General features: G+C 38.9%; 1 protein-coding gene across 1 annotated transcript; it reads right to left on the minus strand.

Moving 5' to 3' along the window:
- Window positions 1–1,696: 1,696 nt before the first annotated feature.
- On the minus strand, window positions 1,697–8,377 carry LOC309689783 (G-protein coupled receptor family C group 6 member A-like; the record flags this gene model as incomplete). Its single annotated transcript, XM_082506447.1, has 6 exons — window positions 8,230–8,377; window positions 6,749–6,870; window positions 5,727–6,476; window positions 3,468–3,683; window positions 2,997–3,123; window positions 1,697–2,829 (listed from the first exon to the last, which is right to left on the minus strand). Exons 1-6 carry the CDS (start codon window positions 8,360–8,362, stop codon window positions 1,697–1,699), a joined length of 2,481 nt encoding a protein of 826 aa, XP_082362573.1. The 5' UTR covers window positions 8,363–8,377.
- Between the last annotated feature and the right edge of the window lie 11,699 nt (window positions 8,378–20,076).

A 20,076-nucleotide genomic window follows, 5' to 3' on the forward strand; every position in this document is an offset into this window, starting at 1 on the left:
TGGCACCCAGGCCACAAGTTTGAGACCCCTGGTCTAGTACAACTAGACCAAGTATTAGCACCTTGCAGCTAATGAAGTGAGTTTAGTTCTTAGAGAGTCTCTTTTCCTTCAGATGCATTTACAAAAATATAACAGAAGAAGACATGATCAAATTCAGTTAAAATATGTAACAAATCTGTGATGGTAAATATTGAAAGTCATAATGTAAAGAAAGATGCTTTCAATATTTCAGATGTTTCTTTTTAAAAATGATCTTTTACTGTACTGTACTCTTTTCACCTTTAACCCCCGACTAGTCAATTATTATGTGAATACTGGCCACTAAAAGGCCATCATCTAATTGAATGAATGTGGCTACACTAATTTAATAAATGTGTGAAGTCATCATATTGACAAAATCTGTCCAGACTAACAACATGAAATCAACAGCAACTATGTTACCTCAGCTGCTAGCATGTTGATGTTCTGGAGTCGCACAAAGCTGGATTTAAGGAATAACTGTTTAAATTAAAGTTTTGAGAACATCTTTAATGCCATCTTGTCCAAATACATAACATGACGTCGTTGGGTTGGTTGCTGCTAAAAGACTTACATTAGTTAAGTTTAGCTAACTAGTGAACGAATCAGTGACTCAGTGAAAAATAAGGAAACTAAATAAAAAGTAGTGTAAAGGAGATCATTTTTGTACTGATCAGGCTGCCACAGTGAGTCGTTATGTTAAAAAAAAGCCAAGGATATGCTGTCCACTTTGTCCACTTTTACTCTCTGACTGTTAAGCAGTAAGTGGTTCCTCGTTGTTTGGCTAACTGCACTGAAACGGTAAAATCCACCTGTTAGCCACCATGTTCAGGCTTGTAAAGCACTTTATAAATGAGGACAGTGTGCAGGAGAGCCTGTTTGAGTCAGATTTCCTGGTAATTCAAGAGAACGACAAGCTGGAGACAGACACAGAGTATTCCTCCTTGGGCCAGGTATACGAGCAGCAGAATCAATTGATGAGGCATTGTTACATATTATAATAATGGTCTCTTACACAAGGACATTCAAACAGTTTACTATATGTGCATCACAAAACAAACATGACTCAATTTCTTACTGAAACATGGTCGGGAATCCTTGCAACAAAAGAAAAAAGAAAAAGAAAAGAAAAAAGGAGTCTCTGAGGAAGAGATGCAGTTAGTTTTGGAGATCTTTTTTTCTCTCACATCATCTCACTAAGTGGATTGTTTCATATTAGAAGTCAGGAAAATCAAATGTAAGTGAAGAAGAAGGATTTTTTTTCCTATGGAGATGCTGATGGATGTTTTCAATTATAAAGTGTTTTAAAAACCTGAACATTACAGCTAACAGGTGGATTTTCTTTCTTTCTATTTTTTTTTTTTTTTTTTTACATAAAACTGCCTGCTGCAGCCAGGGGCAGAACAAAAGTGATCCCCTTAGACTGTGTTTTAGTTTTAGTCTCCTTAATTTTCACCAAACTATTGGTTCTGTCACTAGTTAACATAAATTAATGTAAGTCTATTAGCTGCAACCAACCAACCAACCTGGATGATGTCACATTTTTTACTGGCACAAGATGGCGATAAAGATGTTCAACAACTTGATAAACAACTTTAAAGACTTAAAAATGCATAGACTCTAATATTTAGTCCCCTTTACACTCCAATTGTTTGAATACCTTTTTAACTATTGTGAATCATTTGATTAGTGATGGTGGTAAGCTATTGTATCTCTGTAGGGTCTTCTTAGTGGATTTCAGGTTGTTTTCAAGGACATTATTCCATGAGTTTGAGACTGGAAAGAGAGAGTTTGAGGAAACACAGGGCGGTGTGACTGAATTCCAGTTATCCTGTGACTCAACTGATGCAGATAAAGTAGGGTTTTCAACTCTGTTGGATGACAGCTCATCCTCACTGCCTTTGTGATCCATGGAATAATTCCTAATATTGCAACGGAACGCTTTCTCTGTGTTTGCTTCCTTCTTACACAAAATTATGTAGCACTTTGTGAAAAATTGACAAAACAAGATGCCGTAGCATGAGATGAGGATAACGATCATCTCCACTGCTGGAAGATATTTGCCTGTGACATTGACATAGACTGGGCCAAACATGATCCAGGAGATGAAGTAAATGAGCATTGCAAAAGTGATGAACTTTGCATCATTGTAACTGTCAGGCAACTTTCGTCCCTTAAAAGCAACACCAAAGCAGATGAGAGCCAACAGGCCAATATAGACTAGCATGGCTCCAAATGCAGTAATTAGTTTCTCATTACAAAACATCAGTTTCATGTTGTCCTGTGTGATCTCTGAGTCAATGTATGGAGGACCGTGTACAAGCCACATGGTGACAATAACCACTTGACCTGCCATGCAGACTGCAATAATGAGGTAAGGCTTGTAGAGCTTCTTCAGCACACTTTGAATGACCGGGTCAAACTCAAAGGCTAAGACGATCTTAAAGGACTTGACCATGATGCAGGAGACACACAAGGTAAAACTCAAGCCAAACACCACCTGCCGTGCTTGACACTGATAGCTATTGGGTGGACCACCAAATAATATAACACTAGTAAATGTGATCATAAGGGAGAGGAGGAGAATGATGCTGATTGGGCCAACAGATGAGCGCACAACAGGGGTATTCCAGTGTGCAAGGAAGATGATCCCAACAACAATGGTAAGCACTGCTCCTAAAGAAGTAAAAGACAGCAGCACAATAAGATATACATCACCCCATTTCAGAAAATCAGTTTTTCTGGGTAAACACACTGAACTGGTGTTTTTGGAGTAATAGTTTTCTTTGCAAGGATGGCATGTCTCCGAATCTGGAAACAGAGGACAAAAGGTCATGAGAATATTTAACTTGGATTCAAATTCCTTGAGCTGTCAATGCAACAGACTGTGTAATATAAGCATTTCAAAACACTTGTTTTCATAATATTTTGCAGTTTGCAACACAAATGGAGTTAGGAGTTGTTTTTGTAATACACACCATTGGAGTTGGAATATTGGTTCTCAGCACAGGGTTCACACTGATAGCAGCAACCAGGCTGGCCTGTAACTGAAGTCTTCCTGTAGCCAGGCCTACAGCTGTCTGTGCACCTGGAAGTCACATTTCCCTTAGAGAGGAAAGAATCACCATCATGGCCGTCAATTTTATTTACTGACCATATGAAATCATACCCCACCCCACCCCCACCCTTTTATTTTTAAATCAGTGTGGCATATACCATCTGTTCTTAGACACAAGGGTTTGCACGTTTTTACACACTAACATATACATTATCAACAGAAAAAGAGACTAAAGTCTCAATGATGGCAGTTTTTGCCATGTGCAAACTCTTAAGTTAGCATGTTAGCATATCAATATTTGCTATTATAATGGAACCCAGTACCAATGATAAAAGAATAGTGTAATAAAAGAGTTAAAGAGTAAAATAACCTGTGAAAGGTAAACACTTACTATGTGTCTCTGAAGAGCCTGTTGTGTTTCCTGTGAGGTGAAAGTCAGATTCTGGTGTTCTATACTGTAATAGGCTAAAATGTTGTTCACATCTAGAGAATCTTGAGTCTGCTTCCACAGGATGATATCATATCCAGAGTTGAGGTCACCATGGTGATCAAATGAATAACTTTTTTCCTCCATGTAGAACGTTGCCTTCCGTAAAGCTCTTCGTAGCTGAAGTTTTGAAAACACAAATTAAAAATAATTTACCTGTAGCGGTTAGAAAAATTAACATTTATCGAGGATTGTGTTTCTGGCCACTTGTTCAATATCTAGTACAATACATATACACAAAAATATACAGTGGGTAAAATAAGTATTGAACATGCAACTAGTTTACAAATTAAATATATTTCTAAAGGTGCTATTTACATGGAATTCTCACCAGATGTAACAACTCATCCAATCAACACGTGCAAAGAAATGAAATCTAGTGCTCTAATCGGGGGCTACAGTACTATAAAGTCATTACGAGAAGATGCGACCTGATTATTCAAGAATGTGAATTCAGTTCTGGATTTAACATATATATAGAAAGACAGAAATATGGTCTCTCTTTCTGTTCCTGTTAGTACTCTTGCTTTGGCATTTTGGATCAACTAAAGACTTTTCAGGTAGTTTGTTTGGAAATCCTGCCTAGAAGCAATAAATGCATAAACTAGTTTTTCAGCTTCAGTCTGAAACAGGATATTTCTAATTTTAGCGATATTGTACAAATGGAAGAAAGCAGTCCTACATATTTGTTTAATATTCACATTGAAGGTAATATCATGGTCAAAAATGACTCAAAGAATCCTCACAGTGTTGCTGGTGGCCAAGGTAATGCCATCCAGAGTAAGCATCTGGTTAGGTACAATATTTCAATGCCATTTCTTTTTTTATGGCTGAGTACAATAACCTAAGTTTTATCTGAATTTAGAAGCAGAAAATGAGAGCTCATTTAGGTCCTCATGTCTTTCCTGGCATTCCTGCAGTTTAACTAATAGGTGTGTGTTATCTGGCTTCATGGATAGATAAAGTTGGGTGTCATCTGCATAGCATTGAAAATGTATGCTATGCCTTCTAATGATACTGTCTAAGAGAAGCATGTATAATGTAAACAAAATTGGTCTTAGCATGGAGCCCTGTGGAACTCCATAATTAAGCTTAGTGTGTGAAGAGGACTTTCCATTTAGATGAACATAATGGACTCTATTAGATTAGAAAGATATGATTCAAACCACTGCAGCACAGCATCTTCAATATCTACAGCACGCTTCAATTGCTGCAATAAAATATTATGGACAGCAGTGTGAGATGCTGCACTGAGGTGTAGCAAAACAATCACAGAAATGGCTCCACTGTCAGAGGCCATAAGAAGATCATTTGTAACCTTCACTAAAGCTGTTTCTGTACTATGATGAGCTCTGAAACCTGTCTGAAACTCTTCAAACAAACCAATTCTCTGCAGAAGATCTTTCGGCTGTTTTACAAATACTCTTTATAGAAATAAAAGGAAGGCTGGAGATTGACCTATAATTAGCTAAGACAGCTGGGTCACATGATGACTTTTTAAGTAACAATTTGAAGGTCTGTGGTACATAGCCGATTAATAATTGATCATGTTTAAGAATAAACATTAACAGTAGTACTTCTTTGGGCACTCTTGAAATGGGGACAAGTTGATGGCTTGGAGAAAATAATTACAGAGGTTTCAGAAAAAAAAGGTGCTAAAATGACCTGACCTGAATCCAGTTGAAAATCAATGGAAAGAACTAAAGCTCAGAGTTCACTGAACCTCCAGGATTTAACTGGTGTGGAAGAATGGGCCAAAATCTCACCTGAGCAATGCATGCGACTAGACTCCATACAAACTGTCATCACCGATGAAGGCTTTTGTACGAAGTATTAAAGAAATCTCAGTAAGCGTGTTCAATATTTTATTCCTGTGTCATTTCTCATTATTACACATAAGTTAATTCATGGAATTGGATTATGAATTATGGAAAGAATTTCATGTCTATAGCACCTATAGAATTATATATTTAGAATATAGTTAGAAGATTGGTGATGTTTCAATACTAATGGGTAAGTCAGGTCCTCTGTGAGACCTGACACGCCTCTGTGGATCATTTATGTGCTTCAGTATTAATAGAAAATAATGAATATAGTTTCTTAGTATTGAAAGATTTTCTAATATGCTGTGCTGTATGTGCTTATGTGTTTCTGTGCTTTTACCTCCAATGGCTGTAAGGGCTGTCTTTTACAGTTCCGGTTAGTACAGAGGTCTTTAACAGCTTGAGCTATTGCTTTAACTGCCAGCTCAATACTGAACACAGCATATGGATATATCAACTTCTTTAACTCTTCTGATGAATTCGTCCCATGCTCATTTAAAAAATTAGACAAAAATGTGTTGTTCTCGTGGTGGTTGGGATTTTCATCAAGGTCATCGAGATATCGCTCAAACTTGGTTGTGTTTCCAGATTTAAGAGTGATCCCAAAGATTGTTCCTATGTCACTCAATTTGTAGTTCTGAGAACTCAGTACTTCAGGTGACTGTGACCAAATATCACTGGCCAACCAAACTTTCCCTCTGGCTTGAGGATATTTGAGAAGTTTCCCAAAAATATCTATCATACAGTAAGCTTTGACAAAGGAAATAATAACACTAACATTTCTATTATCTATGATGCTTTTGATTGTAGAGTTAATTTTCTCTTCAAGCAATTCATCATTTAAAGCATCTGGAAGAACAGAGACAAAGGCGAAGCAGATGCCTTTTTTGGTTGCATGATGCCAGAGGCGTTCAGTTATATAGCGACCGTATTCACTATCAGTTGCTACCACACCGACCCAAGTCCAACCGTAATGATCAAGAATCTGGGCAATGGCACAAGCTTGGTGATCATCTTGTGGTACGGTCCTCATAAAGCTTGGAAAACGGGTTTTATCACTCAGGAAACCAGAAGTTGCACCGTAACTTATCTGTGGAAAATATCACAAAACATTATGAAGTGAAACAAACATTTCATATTCTGTCTGTACACATATATCATTCATTTTTAGACTAAGTGTGTCTGTTTCACCTATTTTCAATTCTTGTTGCTAAGCTATACTATTTGCGTTTTTGTTGTCTTTTTTTGCTGTTCATCATATCCATGAATGCAAAATGTATCATCCAAATATTAGCTGCTAATGTTTGTACAATTGATTTTACATTTAGGGTTAGGTAACATAACCTCAGAAGTCGGTCATACCTCAGGGATGTACTCCAGATGGAGCTGACCTGTAACGCTTATGGATATCTCTGAGTAGTAATCACCAATGACAACTAGGACAGGTGGAGAGGATTGCTGTGCACAAGCTTGGCGATTATTACCTACAAATGAATTAACTGATACTATTACCTTCATTTAAACTGATACACACACAGTGTTGAGGACTAACGGAATACATGTACTGGTGTTACATATTTAAAATACAAAATATGAGTAACTGTATTCAGTTACAGTTACTGCTCAAATAAGTCATAATTAAAATACAGCTACTTTGTTGAAATACATGATTGCACGGCGGTCTTTTCTGTTTCATATGTTAGGCTATCCCTTCTCTAATTTTGGTAATTCCACATATTGCCGGAAATCCAAACAAAACACGCAACAAGAGGCTCTAATGTAAGCGCCTTGTTAATTTTGGTGGCGTCAGTTACACAATGAACCCAGAGCCAACACAACAGAGCCAGCAGTGCACAGGCAGGGATGGATTTCTTACTTGGAAATTCCAACACCACTTCACAAAGAAAGGAATGGATGTAATCTGAGAGTGCAATGCAAACTCTGTCTGCCAGCAACCAAGCTGCTCTCAGCATGAAAATACTCCAACCTAAAGAAACACCTGGAAGTAAGTTCTTTTTTAAAAACTAACATTACCCTACTGCAACTACCTTGTCATAGTTGTGGTAGCTACCTGGGTTATGTGCCACTTCAGTATCTTCGATGTACTATTGCTGTGTGATTTATTACTATTACTGAAGGCTGGATTACAGGCTGCATGACAACCTGCAGAAAGAAAACATTTTACTGATACAGACATTGTTTTCTATATCAGATCACTGCAAGAAGTGCTGTCTTACCTAATGTCCACCCTACTGTTACTAATTTTATATTAAGATTTCAAAATCTAGTTGGTATTCCTTTCAGAACTGCACATGATTATTTGCAGCTAGCAGGTTGTTAATACTATCCATCAAGTCTAATAGTCTGCGGTCTCTGAACTAACCTCAGCTAACGCCAGCTAACAAGCTAAAAAGCATGACAATATATCAAGTAATCCAAAGTATTCCAAATACATTATTCACATTGAGTAACTTAAGAGAATACACAGACAAAGAATGTATAAATCTTTACTTTTGTTAAAAGTAATTTAGAACAACACTTAATTACAAGCCAGAGAAAGTAATTTGCTACACTATTCGTTACACTACTACATTACTTCCTGCTGATTCTGTAAAATTACCTGAAATGCACGGTCCCATAATTACCAGTTACCAATATAAATATAAATATACAACTTTTAAGAAAATGTTCACAAATGCCTAATTTAGTATCCATTATCTCTCTTAGTTGATGTGCTATGTTCCCATGATGATCTCCAAAGAAAATTCAATTAGTAAGAACTATTGCGTGTCAAAAATGATTCTCAAATAACAAGGCAGATTTCTATCCCCGAGAGAACTCACTGTTTCTCATCATGAAGGCCTGGGTTTGTATCAGGGCAGTAGTAACGTCCCCACAGGAGTCAAGTATGAGGTATCCCAAGGTGAGGTTTCCCAACTCTCGCTCCTGATTTATCTCCTCCAGTGCGTGCACCATTATCAGAGAGTGGACCAGACGAGCTGTGCTAAATCTGTACAACACAATCAGATATATTATATATAAATATACCCTAATAAAATGTGTACAATGATCAGTTGTGTATGTTTATTACCTGTCACATGTCCGGTTTTCACGGCCATCATCATTCACAGTAACAGTAACGCTTTCATGAATCGGGAACAATCCTCCGATAATGATGTCACCGTCTGCTGTGGCTTCATTGGAGCATTTTGTACCAGAAAAGTGATGTGATAAAACTGCAAGAAAGATGCTGAAAGAATTTTTCATCTTCCCCGTGTGCTTCTTATGAGTGTAAATGAGTGAATCTTCAAAAACTTGCTCTGAAAAATAATTTGTGTGTATCTCTTCAGCATTCCTGCAAAAGACAGAGGTGTGGTTAAAGTTCTTGAACTTGAAATACTATCAGTTCTTTCATTTTTTTTCTTTTCTTTTCTTTTTTTGGTCACATGGGGTTCGATGTCACTGAGAAATGGGATGTCCTTTTACTTTCCATTTACTTTACTTACTTTTCCTGGTAATTATTTTTGACAGGTTTCACAGTTGTGAGCTATAAAAAACAAGTGATTTATGAATTATTCGGACTATAGCAGCTGTAGTTTTGTTACACAACATATATCCACTTTGACAACTCTGGTTACAATTGAGTCGAAGTATTATCAGTGGTTGTACTGTTATGTAATACTGACATATTATGCATCTGATACTTAGCAAGACAATACCAGGTATTTTCCCAGGAGGATTAAAAATAATTCTATAGCAGTCAAAGGAAGCAAAAAGGCTCTGATATATTAGCCGCCATGTATGTCTGCAAATCAAAAGTTTTCTTACTTGTTTACATGCCCTGCCTGGTGTCTGTTGGCTGCTTTTCTGACTTTGTTGTCCCCACAAAACATTTGAGATTTTTATTATATTATTACAAGTAAAACTTTGTTATATAAAGTAGTGTCAAATTCATATAGGTTTTTATATTTCTGTACTTAACGACATTGATTTGACAGCTGTTGTTGGTTTGAATTAGAGAATGTATAATTTTGTGCTTACACATCAATTGCCTTCCACTTTTCTTCAGGGACACCTGAGCGAGAGCCCATCCCAGCTGACATGGAGCAAGAGGCAGGGTAGAACCTGTACAGGTCACCAGGCTGTTGTAGTTCTAACCCAGAAAGGTGGACAGCTGTTCATGCTCACAATTACACCTTTGCCCAATTCAGAATCACCAATTAATCTTCCCCCATACATACCACTGGATTGAAGCCATGCAAACACATGGATGACATGCAAATTTTACACAGAAAGGCCCCAGCCTGGATTCAAACCCTGGACTTTCTTGATGTGAGACAGCAATGCCAACCACTGTTCCACCACGCCACCCCATTAAAAAGTTTCACACAATAATTCCTCAGCATTATTATGTCATATTTGTACACATATATGTACAAATATATCTTAACACTCCTAAATGGCAAAAAGGTGTCACCCACTTGCATTTACGATTAGTCACTGTAGCCTCAGTTTACTGCTCTTTGTTGACTTCTACTTCTGTCTTCAACTGTAGTTCTGAGGTACTTGTGCTACATTTGAAATTTTTATTACTTCACAATGCTACTGCGCTATTGTATATTTTAGAGGGCAATGCTTTTTTTAAAAATGCTAAATTTCTTAGAAACACAGAACTACTTCATTAAATACAACAAAAATACATCTGTAGTAAAAAAAAAAAAGAGGAAGAATTTGGGCAATATCACAAAGTCATTGAATGCACATGTTTGATACTGTATAGGAAATAAAGATTCTGATGGTAGAACTTATACTACATAATCCAAGACTTTTTTCTTTATTAAGTAGCCTATACACAATCTCACCATACATAAAACTGAACGCATTTAAGTAAAGGTTCACATTGTATAAGACGTTCAGTGGGAAAGACTTGGAGTGGAATTGTACAACAGCGAGAATAACTTTGGTTTAAAGAAAAAAAACTGAGGCAAGGTGGCCACAGGGAATTATGGAAAATCATAATATTGTTTGAAATGATAAAAGTCATAATTTGCTTTTCAAAATTGTGAAATCAAAGTAATTTTTTTAATGAGACAAGAAACCACATTACGCAACCGACACACAGTAAAGTGGAAGTTAAACAGAAGCATGACGCTATCAGTCACATTCATAGATCTATTCAGTGGACTGAACACTAGTTTCACTACACATTTCTTAGAAAGCCTGGATAATTATGACAATATCATGACTCTAGAACAAAATCACAATTATTTTCATATAACCAAATATCTCGGTGCCAATTACACAAATAAAGAAGGAAATTGAGGAAACTTGGAAAAAAAATAATGCAACCAGATGCAAAGTCTTTATGGGTTTCTTTCAACTAAGAGATGATGCACTGTACTATGCAGAGACCAGATTCAGGAGTAGATAATTCTTAAGTAAAGCTCAGTTTTAGATTAATATTCAGATCTATCAATGTGTTTATTCTAATAAACCATATGTTATTAATTTATTTTACTAATGTGGGCAGCCTTGGTCTTCATAAACTGACAATCTGTTGTTGATCTGGTAATTACATTACCTCTGCACCATTTAACCATAACATATACTCAGATTTATTATATGTATTTAAACATGACATCATCTCTAAAAGGGATTGCTGTACTTATTTGCAAATTGATTTACTTTCCCATTAGGTATTTCGTCTCACCACATCAAAATGAAAACAGTGCAACACATGTTTGCACAACGCTGACAATCAAAGCACTTGATGTACACCCAGCTGATACCCCTGTATTAAAAATAAAACAGAATTATAACAGACTGTCAATTTAAATCTGTTTGCTTGTCGTAATGTTGGAGTTGTGCTACGTCTTACACAAACAAAATGTTAGCATGCTAAAAGGTAGCCAACAAGTAGCCCTGAATATAGCGTGCAACAATGGCTACGTTCACACTGCAGGTTTTAATGCTCAATTCCGAATTTTTGATCAAATCTGATTTTTTTGTGCGCTTGTTCACACTACAAATAAAATGTGACAGCAAACATGCTCTAGTGTGAATGCTCAAAGCGGCCCCCAAAAGAAGAAGACGCAAAAGGAGACGTCACACACAACGCGCTCTGTTTAGACCCAGACCAAACAGTATTGTTTGACTGATTGACATTAATATAAAGACTTGTTTCGGACTTTACGTTTCCCAATTTTGCTCTAAGTTACTTTGTCATTTAGATATGGCCTAATAATTATCTTTATTGCTGTTTTAGAGAGGAGCGGTGCTTCAAAGGATAGTCGCAGATTTCTGTCAGAATCTGCAGATTATACAGTACAAATGAAATGTTCACGTTTCTCCAACGTTGTCTTCCAAACAGTTTCACTGGATGGCCAGCAAGCGTTCGCAATGTCTTCTCCAGTGCTGATAATTGGCGTCTGTCTTGTGTCAGTGACGTAGAAGACGGATTTAATGCGACATGACCATTCAAACAGCAGCCGCTTTCTAAAACATCAGATATGTATCGGATTCAGTACCACGTACGAAAGTGACCCAGATCGGATTTGTGCTTTTCACACTGTCAAACCATGATCGGATATGGGTCGCATAGGGTCAAAAAAGTCGGATTTGATGCACTTTCGCCTGCAGTGTGAACGTAGCCTAAGTCTAATGGTACTACCTTTAATTTTAAGTGGGATGGACCATTCACAAAATGATCAGAGCAGCTGTCAAGAGATTTAACTAAGGATGGCATATTACAGTCTCAGCAAAACAATAGAGTAGCATGCAGCAAATCACCAGAGTTGGTGAAATTCAGCCCCCTTTTTTTCCCAAGTCAGTCCAATATTGATGACAAATCCTGCTAACATGGACTATAGATAACCTGAAAATAATAACCATGAATGAATATTGGAAAAATCAAATAACTTGCCAGTGGAGGGAAATACTTACTATCTGACTGCTGAGAGCATGTCTTGTTTCCTGTGAGGTAAAAGACAGGCTCTCTTGCTCTATACTGTAATGAGCTACGATGTCGCGCACATCCAAAAAATCTTGTATCTGCCTCCATAGGATGATATCATATCCAGAGTTGAGGTCGCCATGCTGATCAAATGAATAGTCTTTTCCATTCATATGGAATGTTGCCTTCCATAAGGCTTGTCATAGCTGAAATTGCACAATGTGGAAAAAAAATATTAAAATAATATACATAAAGCAGGCATGAGAAGCGTTTTAGCAAATAAGATTTTGAATATAGGATGTGTTTCTGGCCATTTGATGAATAGAAGAACAACATCTACTCTACTTTTAGCTCTTTTCTGGGTTTCTGCCAAGTCTTAGCATTTATATGCTTCATTATTAATAGGAAACATAATTAGATAGTGTTAAAGGATTTTCTGTCAAGCTATTTTGTGTATTTATGTTTGCTTTTGTGTGCTTTTACCTCCAACAGTTCCGGTTAGTACAGAGGACTTTAACAGCTTGATCTATTACTTAAACTGCCAGCTCAATACTGAACATTGCATATGGGAATATCATAATTTTTTTTCAGGAATTCCTCAGTCAGAACATGGTATATTATGTTAAGGTGGAAATTAGCAAGGTAACTCCCTGCTAACTTCTAACTCTGTTTAACTTGATAAATTCTATTTTCATGGATGCCTGGATGCTAAACTTAATTGTTACACCTGGTAGAACCTCCACACTGATAATTCTATTAAAGATAAAAGAATTTAGACAGTTTTTAACTCTCAGTAATGTTGTAGTGTTTGTTTGACTTTGGAGCCAGTGATGTCAGACCTAAAGATTGGATAGTATGAGGAGCTTAGATATCTGAAAGGCACTATCAATTCTCAAGGATTTTAAAGAAATATACTGTATGCCTCTATCCAGTGTCATGATCCTGGACTCTTTCATTTTGTTGACATTTGAAATTCTTCTTTATTATTTAATATTCCCTTTGGTTCTTAGTAGAGATGGACCAATCTGATATTACGTATCGGTATCGGTCCGATACTGACCTAAATTACTGGATCGGATATCGGAGAGAAATAAAAAAATGTAATCCGATCCATTAAATATCAAAAAAGCACCTCACAAAACTTGCCACATGGCATAACTCGGTTCATAACCGTAGGCGGCTGTGGCGTGTGAGACCTGTCAGCGGTCTGGTTGAGTATTTGTAGCCTCGCTACCAAACTGGCATTTCATCTCCGAGAAGGTTATCCCAGAGAGAAGTAAAGCAAGTGTGTAAGTTCATCTCTGAATGTTTGTAAAGCATTCCAGCGTTAAGCTTAACAACCGATATATGGAGCGACTGCCTCTCTCTCTCTCCCTCTCCTGCTGCTACTTCAATCATGAAACTGATCAATGATCAGCTGATTGGCTTTTCTGTCACGAGTCCGTCTCTGTTGTTTGTTTATCGCCCACTTCGCGCCAGAAAAAGGAAACCAGCGGCTGAACAACAGCAGCATCATGCGGTGGGGGGTGGTTCCCTATTTTTTTTGCTGGGAGTTTCCAACCCTATTAGTTAGGTTGCTTACTCTTTAAAATACCAGAATAGGGAAGATGGAGTAGGTTTAAGTTTATTAGATTGATCAGTATTGCTGAACTATGAAATATTTTGGGTGCAGTGTATTTTTTGCATACAGGTATAACAGAATAGCTTTAGTGTTTGTTTGTTTTTTAAATTTGAGTATGAACTTATACAAAATGCAGCAAGATATTAAAAAAACAGTTTTATTGATTAAAAAACACACTATATCGGATTCATATCAGTATCAGCCGATATCCAAATTTATGATATCGGTATCGGTATCGGACATAAAAAAGTGGTATCGTGCCATTTCTAGTTCTTAGTTTGATTGTTCATGGTTATTTAATCGAGACTTTACTAAGAAACTTTTTTCAAGAAACTGTTTCAGTTCATGCTGATTTCAGTTAGCATTCTGCTTTAGGTTATCTGGTTTAGTATCTTATTCTTGTTAGCCTTTCCCATCTGTGTCAAGTTCATTGTGTTAATTTACTCCCTGTTTTGCCTTGATAGTCTTTTTCACTGAAGCTTTAGTTCTGTTTCCATTGTCATGTCCTCTGTGATTAGTTTTTAGATTACCTGTGTTCTGCACCAGTTTCCACTTACCTCATTACTTTTTAAATTTATTGTCTCTGGTTTATGTGGTTCTCTTTGAGTTCAGTTTCTGCCTTCTAGGAATGAGATAACATTCCTCTTCCAACATTCCAGGTCTCTGTCTGGTAAAATGTCTGGTCTCTATAACTCCCAGACATTTACAGGATGTTGTTTCATAGAATAGTGCTACACAGGGGCAAACATGGCTTTGTCCTATCTTTTCTGAGTCATGTTGATGTCATTAAATTCTAAATGGCACAATTTTCTGGGTATAAATGTACTCAGTTCTATTCCTACTGGCCTTAAAGACTGGGCAAATGCATAACTCGTCATTGCTTCTGCAAGTGACAGACAATGGTGCCTGTAATCAGAGCTGCACACCTGTGGTGAGTGAAGTTATAATTACTCTATAATTACTGTTTGTGTCTTTGTTTTTCAACATGCCAAAAGATGTAAGCCGATACGCCTTGGTGTGTTTGTAATGTCTTTAGCCTTTCATTACTTTTTCAAATGTACTTTGAGTTTCATTTTCTTTCCTGCTGAAGCTTTGTTCTGAACCATTTACCCAAGCATGGATAATGTGCATTAATATCTTGCAAAACCAGATGAAGCATTTCTTTCAGGCCACCAGCTCACGGGTCATGACTCAGACATGTAACATGTTTTTTTTGTTCTTCTAGATTATGGTAAATGGCCTGTACTTGTATAGCGCTTTACTAGTCCCTAAGGACCCCAACGCGCCTTACACATCCAGTCATCCACCCATTCACACACACATTCACACACTGGTGATGGCAAGCTACATTGTAGCCACAGCTGCCCTGGGGCGCACTGACAGAGACTTATATTATTTGGATTATACTAAATAATATAAGTTCCTATTCAGTGTGTCAGTGTAAAGACATATTTCCAGTTGCCTTTTGAATACCCAATAGTACTATTATATGTCACAGTTCTTAAGCAGAGCCACAGCAGCTTGTTTCATAATGATTTTTCCCTTTATTTTATATTTTATATAATTTGTTAAAATGTGAATTGTGTTTAAGCTAGCTAACTACCCAAAGTAAATGTGTTTTATTTTCACACTTTTGCACAAGTGCCCATTTTTGTATCCATTACATATCTTACAATTAATATGCTATGTTCCCGAGTGATCCCAAAAATGTAATTAATAAGGTCTACTGTATATAACAAGAGACATTTCTCATCTTGAGTACTCACAGTAATTCCTTGTGAAGGCCTTGGTTTGTATCAGGGCAGTAGTAACTTCACCACAGGAGTCAGGTATGAGGTAGGTAAGCCTAAGAGGCTTTTGACTAAAATGTTTTAAGAGCTGTTTTATCTGCAATGTCTCTCCGAGGCTATATTTAACCAGGTAAAACCAGATTTGTTGCATGGGTTTCTCCTTTAGATATTCCTTTGATCCCCATTGTCTAATTTCCTAGCTGTCTGCTCAAAAAAAAAAAAAAAAAACCCCAACAGTGCTCTATTACAAAATAGCAGTTGTAGAAACTGATCATCCCCAAGAACTCCTGCACCGTTTTCACCGACATGGGACACGAAACCACACTTTCAGCGGAAATGTGGCACCCCAGGAAATCCAGAACGGGCAACCTGAACTGGCACTTGGAAGGTTTACAATCAGGCCGTGTGCCGCCAAGCACTGAAAATCCTGACGCAGATGGGACGTGTGCTGACTCTCAGAACAGCTGGCCACCAATATTTCGTTAAGGTACATGAAGTCGAAAGGCAGGCTGCACAACACAGAGTCCATCAACCGCTGAAAAGTCTAGGCAGCGCCTTTCGGGCCGAACGCCATGCGCTAAAACTCAAACAGGTCGAAAGGGGTAATTACAGCAGTTTTGGGAACGTCTTCGGCACAGGAACCTGGTGATACCCCTGCACCAAGTCAATTTTAGAAAAAAATCGAGGTGCTGGCAAGGTGTGTGGAAAATTCTTGGATATGGGGAATGGGGTAACGGTCGTTCTCCGTGACATTATTCAAATGGCAAAAATCCCCGCACAACCACCACCAACCATCTGATTTGGGCACCATGTGTAGCGGAGAGGCCCAGGCACTATTCGAGGACTGTACAATGCCGAGGCGCTCCATGGCCGCAAACTCCTCCCGAGCGACGGACAGTTTCGCAGGGTCGAGGCAGTGTGCATGCACAAACACCATTGCCATGTTCGAGAAATTCGGAACAGTCAGTGAAGGAAACTCAAAAAACAAACGCTGAAAAACATTCCCCAAAGTCACTAAATTAGCCTGATTCAGGGGCTCAATGGCCCAAGTGAAACAGGGTATTGAAGAGAAGCACAGGGCATCGATTAAGCATCTGTTAGAGACATCGACCAGCAGTCCATGGGCACAAAGACAATCGTCGCCCAAAATAGGCACAGAGCTAGCGGCAACAACAAAGCTTCACTGGAAATCCCAGCATGAAAACAAACAGTCACCAACCTTTTCCTGAATGTTACAATGGGAAAGCCATTAGCTGCGATGAGCTGCGGCCCAAGGATAGCATGTGCTCCATCAGTTCGAGAGCCGTACCGCCACCCAGGCCTGAGATTCAGTCATCCACCCATTCACACACACATTAACACACTGGTGATGGCAAGCTACATTGTAGCCACAGCCGGCCTGGGGCGCACTGACAGAGGCGAGGCTGCTGGACACTGGCGCCACCGGGCCCTCTGACCACCACTAGTAGGCAACGGATGAAGTGTATTGCCCAAGGACACAACGACTGAGACTGTCGGAGCCGTGGCTCAAACCGGCAACCTTGCAATTACAAGACAAACTGCCAACTCTTGAGCCACGATCGCAAACACATAAACACAGACGGCACCAGAGCTCTCGATTAACACTTCCTTTATTGCTCATCACCACACAACTGAATACTTTTACCTTCAAAACACAGCAACAACACTTCCTGTAAACTGTGTGATTGGAGCCCTCCAGTGGTCCACCACAATGTCAAAGTAACAGGCAATGATCACTGAGACACCTGACTGCTTCCTTGTTCCTTGGGCATGGGGACAATAGTACCATATACAACTTCTCACAGGGACAGGTTAAAGATCTTAGTGAACACAACTGCAAGTTGGTTCAGCACCTTAAAATAAGTCAGGCTCCTCCCAGGATATTTGTCTTTTTTAATACTATTCGTTAGCTCTCTTTGGGCATTACTGTAAGCCAACTTTGAGGCCTTGCCTTGCTCTCGAGCAATCATTTTTGGTCTTGGAATATGGATGATCTTGGTGGTTAAGACCATCAGTGTTCCCAAACCAAAAATTATGCCTCGACAACAAGGCGCGGCGTCTGAGCTGTCAGTAGAGAAGGCTACACATGCCAGAATAGAAGAGCTGTGTTCTTCAAGCGCTGTACAGACAACACTCAGTCTGTCTTTTCAAATCAGTCCTGCTGCGGTAAAATGGATTCTTCTCTCCAGGCTTGGACAGTTTGTACAGCTGGCCATGGTCTATAGAGGTCTATATGATGGACTTAATTCAAGATAAGATGGTCAGGGAGGCTAGGGTGTCAAGATAGGACAGCTTTATATGCTGCTAGGATGCTGGTGTAAACCTGATCGTCATATTCTTTTCCCGTTTTTCAGAAATGTATATTGTTATACAGTTTGGGCATTACAGTCTTTCACTATGCCTAATTAAAGTCTCTTTCTACAATCACACCTACTTCTGGATATTTGCTCAGCCAGTTGTTAATGGTATCATGCAGAGCTAACTTAGTATTAGCTTGTAGTGGAACATAAAGAGCTGTGATTAAGACCGCACGAAACTCTCTTGGTGGGTAGAATGGCCAGCATTTCAGTACCAGATATCCAATATCAGGAGTTCAGTGCATGGTGATAATGTCTGTAGATGTACACTGGTCATCATTAAAATATATGCGCACTCCTTTTCCTTTGCTCTTAATGGAGTCAGCCATTCTGTCTGATCACTAAACAGACGAGCCTGTGAGGTTATTTGAACTTCTGCTCACTGAATATCTCCTCTTTTTCAGCTGTAAAGTCAGTTAACCGTAGAGATAATTGTGTGGGAAAAACCCCAGTAATTCAGTAGTTCCTGAAACACCCAGACCAGCCCATCTAGCACCGACAACTGTGGCATGTTCAAGTCACTTATATTTCCTTTCTTCCCCATTCCAATGCTTTGTTTGAACTTTAGCCGGTGTCTTGACCATGTGTACCTAAATGCTTTGATTTGCTGCATTATGATTTGCTGAATAGATATTTAACTTAAGCAGCTGAACAGGTGTACCTAATGAAGTGGTGAGTGCAAAAGAGGCTTTCTTTATAATCCTCTCCATGAGTTTTTCACTTAAATTTTTTTTAGTTTTGGTATACTATTAGTACTTTTACTCAAGTAAAGAATAATTCAAATATTTTTGTATTAGGTTTTTTTTTTTTAAGTAGGGCAGTAAAACATATATCTGTCACACTAGAAAGAACTGGAGGCCGGCTACGCGGAAGGCAGTGGTGGCGACGACCTTGTTTAGGGCCCCCCCCCCGGATGGCGATGACATCCCGCTAAAGGCCTGGAAAGTGGCCGGCAAAGGCGAGGTGGTTCAAGCCGATCTGGATCGGACAGCGTTGTAGAGACAGCAGAGGCTGGACTAGACGGCGGCGTGACAGCTGCGGATGGTGACGCTATCGGTGATGGTGTGAAAGCTGCAGGCATTGGAGCAGGTGTTGGCACTGCTGGCAATGGCGAGGATGAAGACGCAGAGGCTGGACCAGGCAAGACTGATGCTGAAGCTGAAGCTGCAGGCGTGGATGATGCTGACGCTGAAGCTTGTTTGAAGATAAACATTTAATTTATACCACATTAAAGGATTCAAAGCATTTATTGTCATATGTGCTAAGAAAGCATTTCTCTGTGCAATGGAATTCTTTCTTTGCTGTCCACAGAAAAATGCCAGTTAATATAGGGAAATAGAAATGATAAATAAAAACAGTATAAATAAATAAAGACACAAATTTAAGCTTGAAATGGATGTGTGTTCAAAATATCTATGAGCTTAATGTGCTGGCTTAATGTGCCTGATGTGCACAAATTATTATTATAGTTAAAAATAGGTCAGCTGTCCAAGAGTCTGATAGCAGTGGGGAAGAAGGAATTGTTGAGTCGGAATGTTCTGGATTTCACACTTCTAAACCTTTGTCTCAAGGGCAGAAGAGTGAACAGTCTATGTTGGGGGTGTGTGAAGTCTTTGAGAATGGAGGCAGCTCTCCTTTGGACTCTGTGATGGTAGATGCTTTGCAGAGAGGGCAGCGGGGTCCCGATGATCTTCTCCACAGTTGTTATCACTCTCTGCAGGCATTTGCGGTCCACAGCAGTAGTGCTGCCGTACCATGCAGTGATGCAGCTGGTCAATGTGCTGTCCACAATGCAGCTGTAGAACCTGCTGAGGATCTTGCCCGACGAACCAAATTTCCTCAGCCTCCTCAGGAAGTACAGCCGCTGTTGAGCCTTCTTGACCAGCTGTGTGGTGTTCAGTGACCAGGTGAGGTCCTCAGTGATGTAGACACCCAGGTATCTAAAGCTG

This window comes from Aulonocara stuartgranti (assembly GCF_965226115.1).
Source record: "Aulonocara stuartgranti genome assembly, chromosome: 15".
Taxonomy (NCBI): domain Eukaryota; kingdom Metazoa; phylum Chordata; class Actinopteri; order Cichliformes; family Cichlidae; genus Aulonocara; species Aulonocara stuartgranti.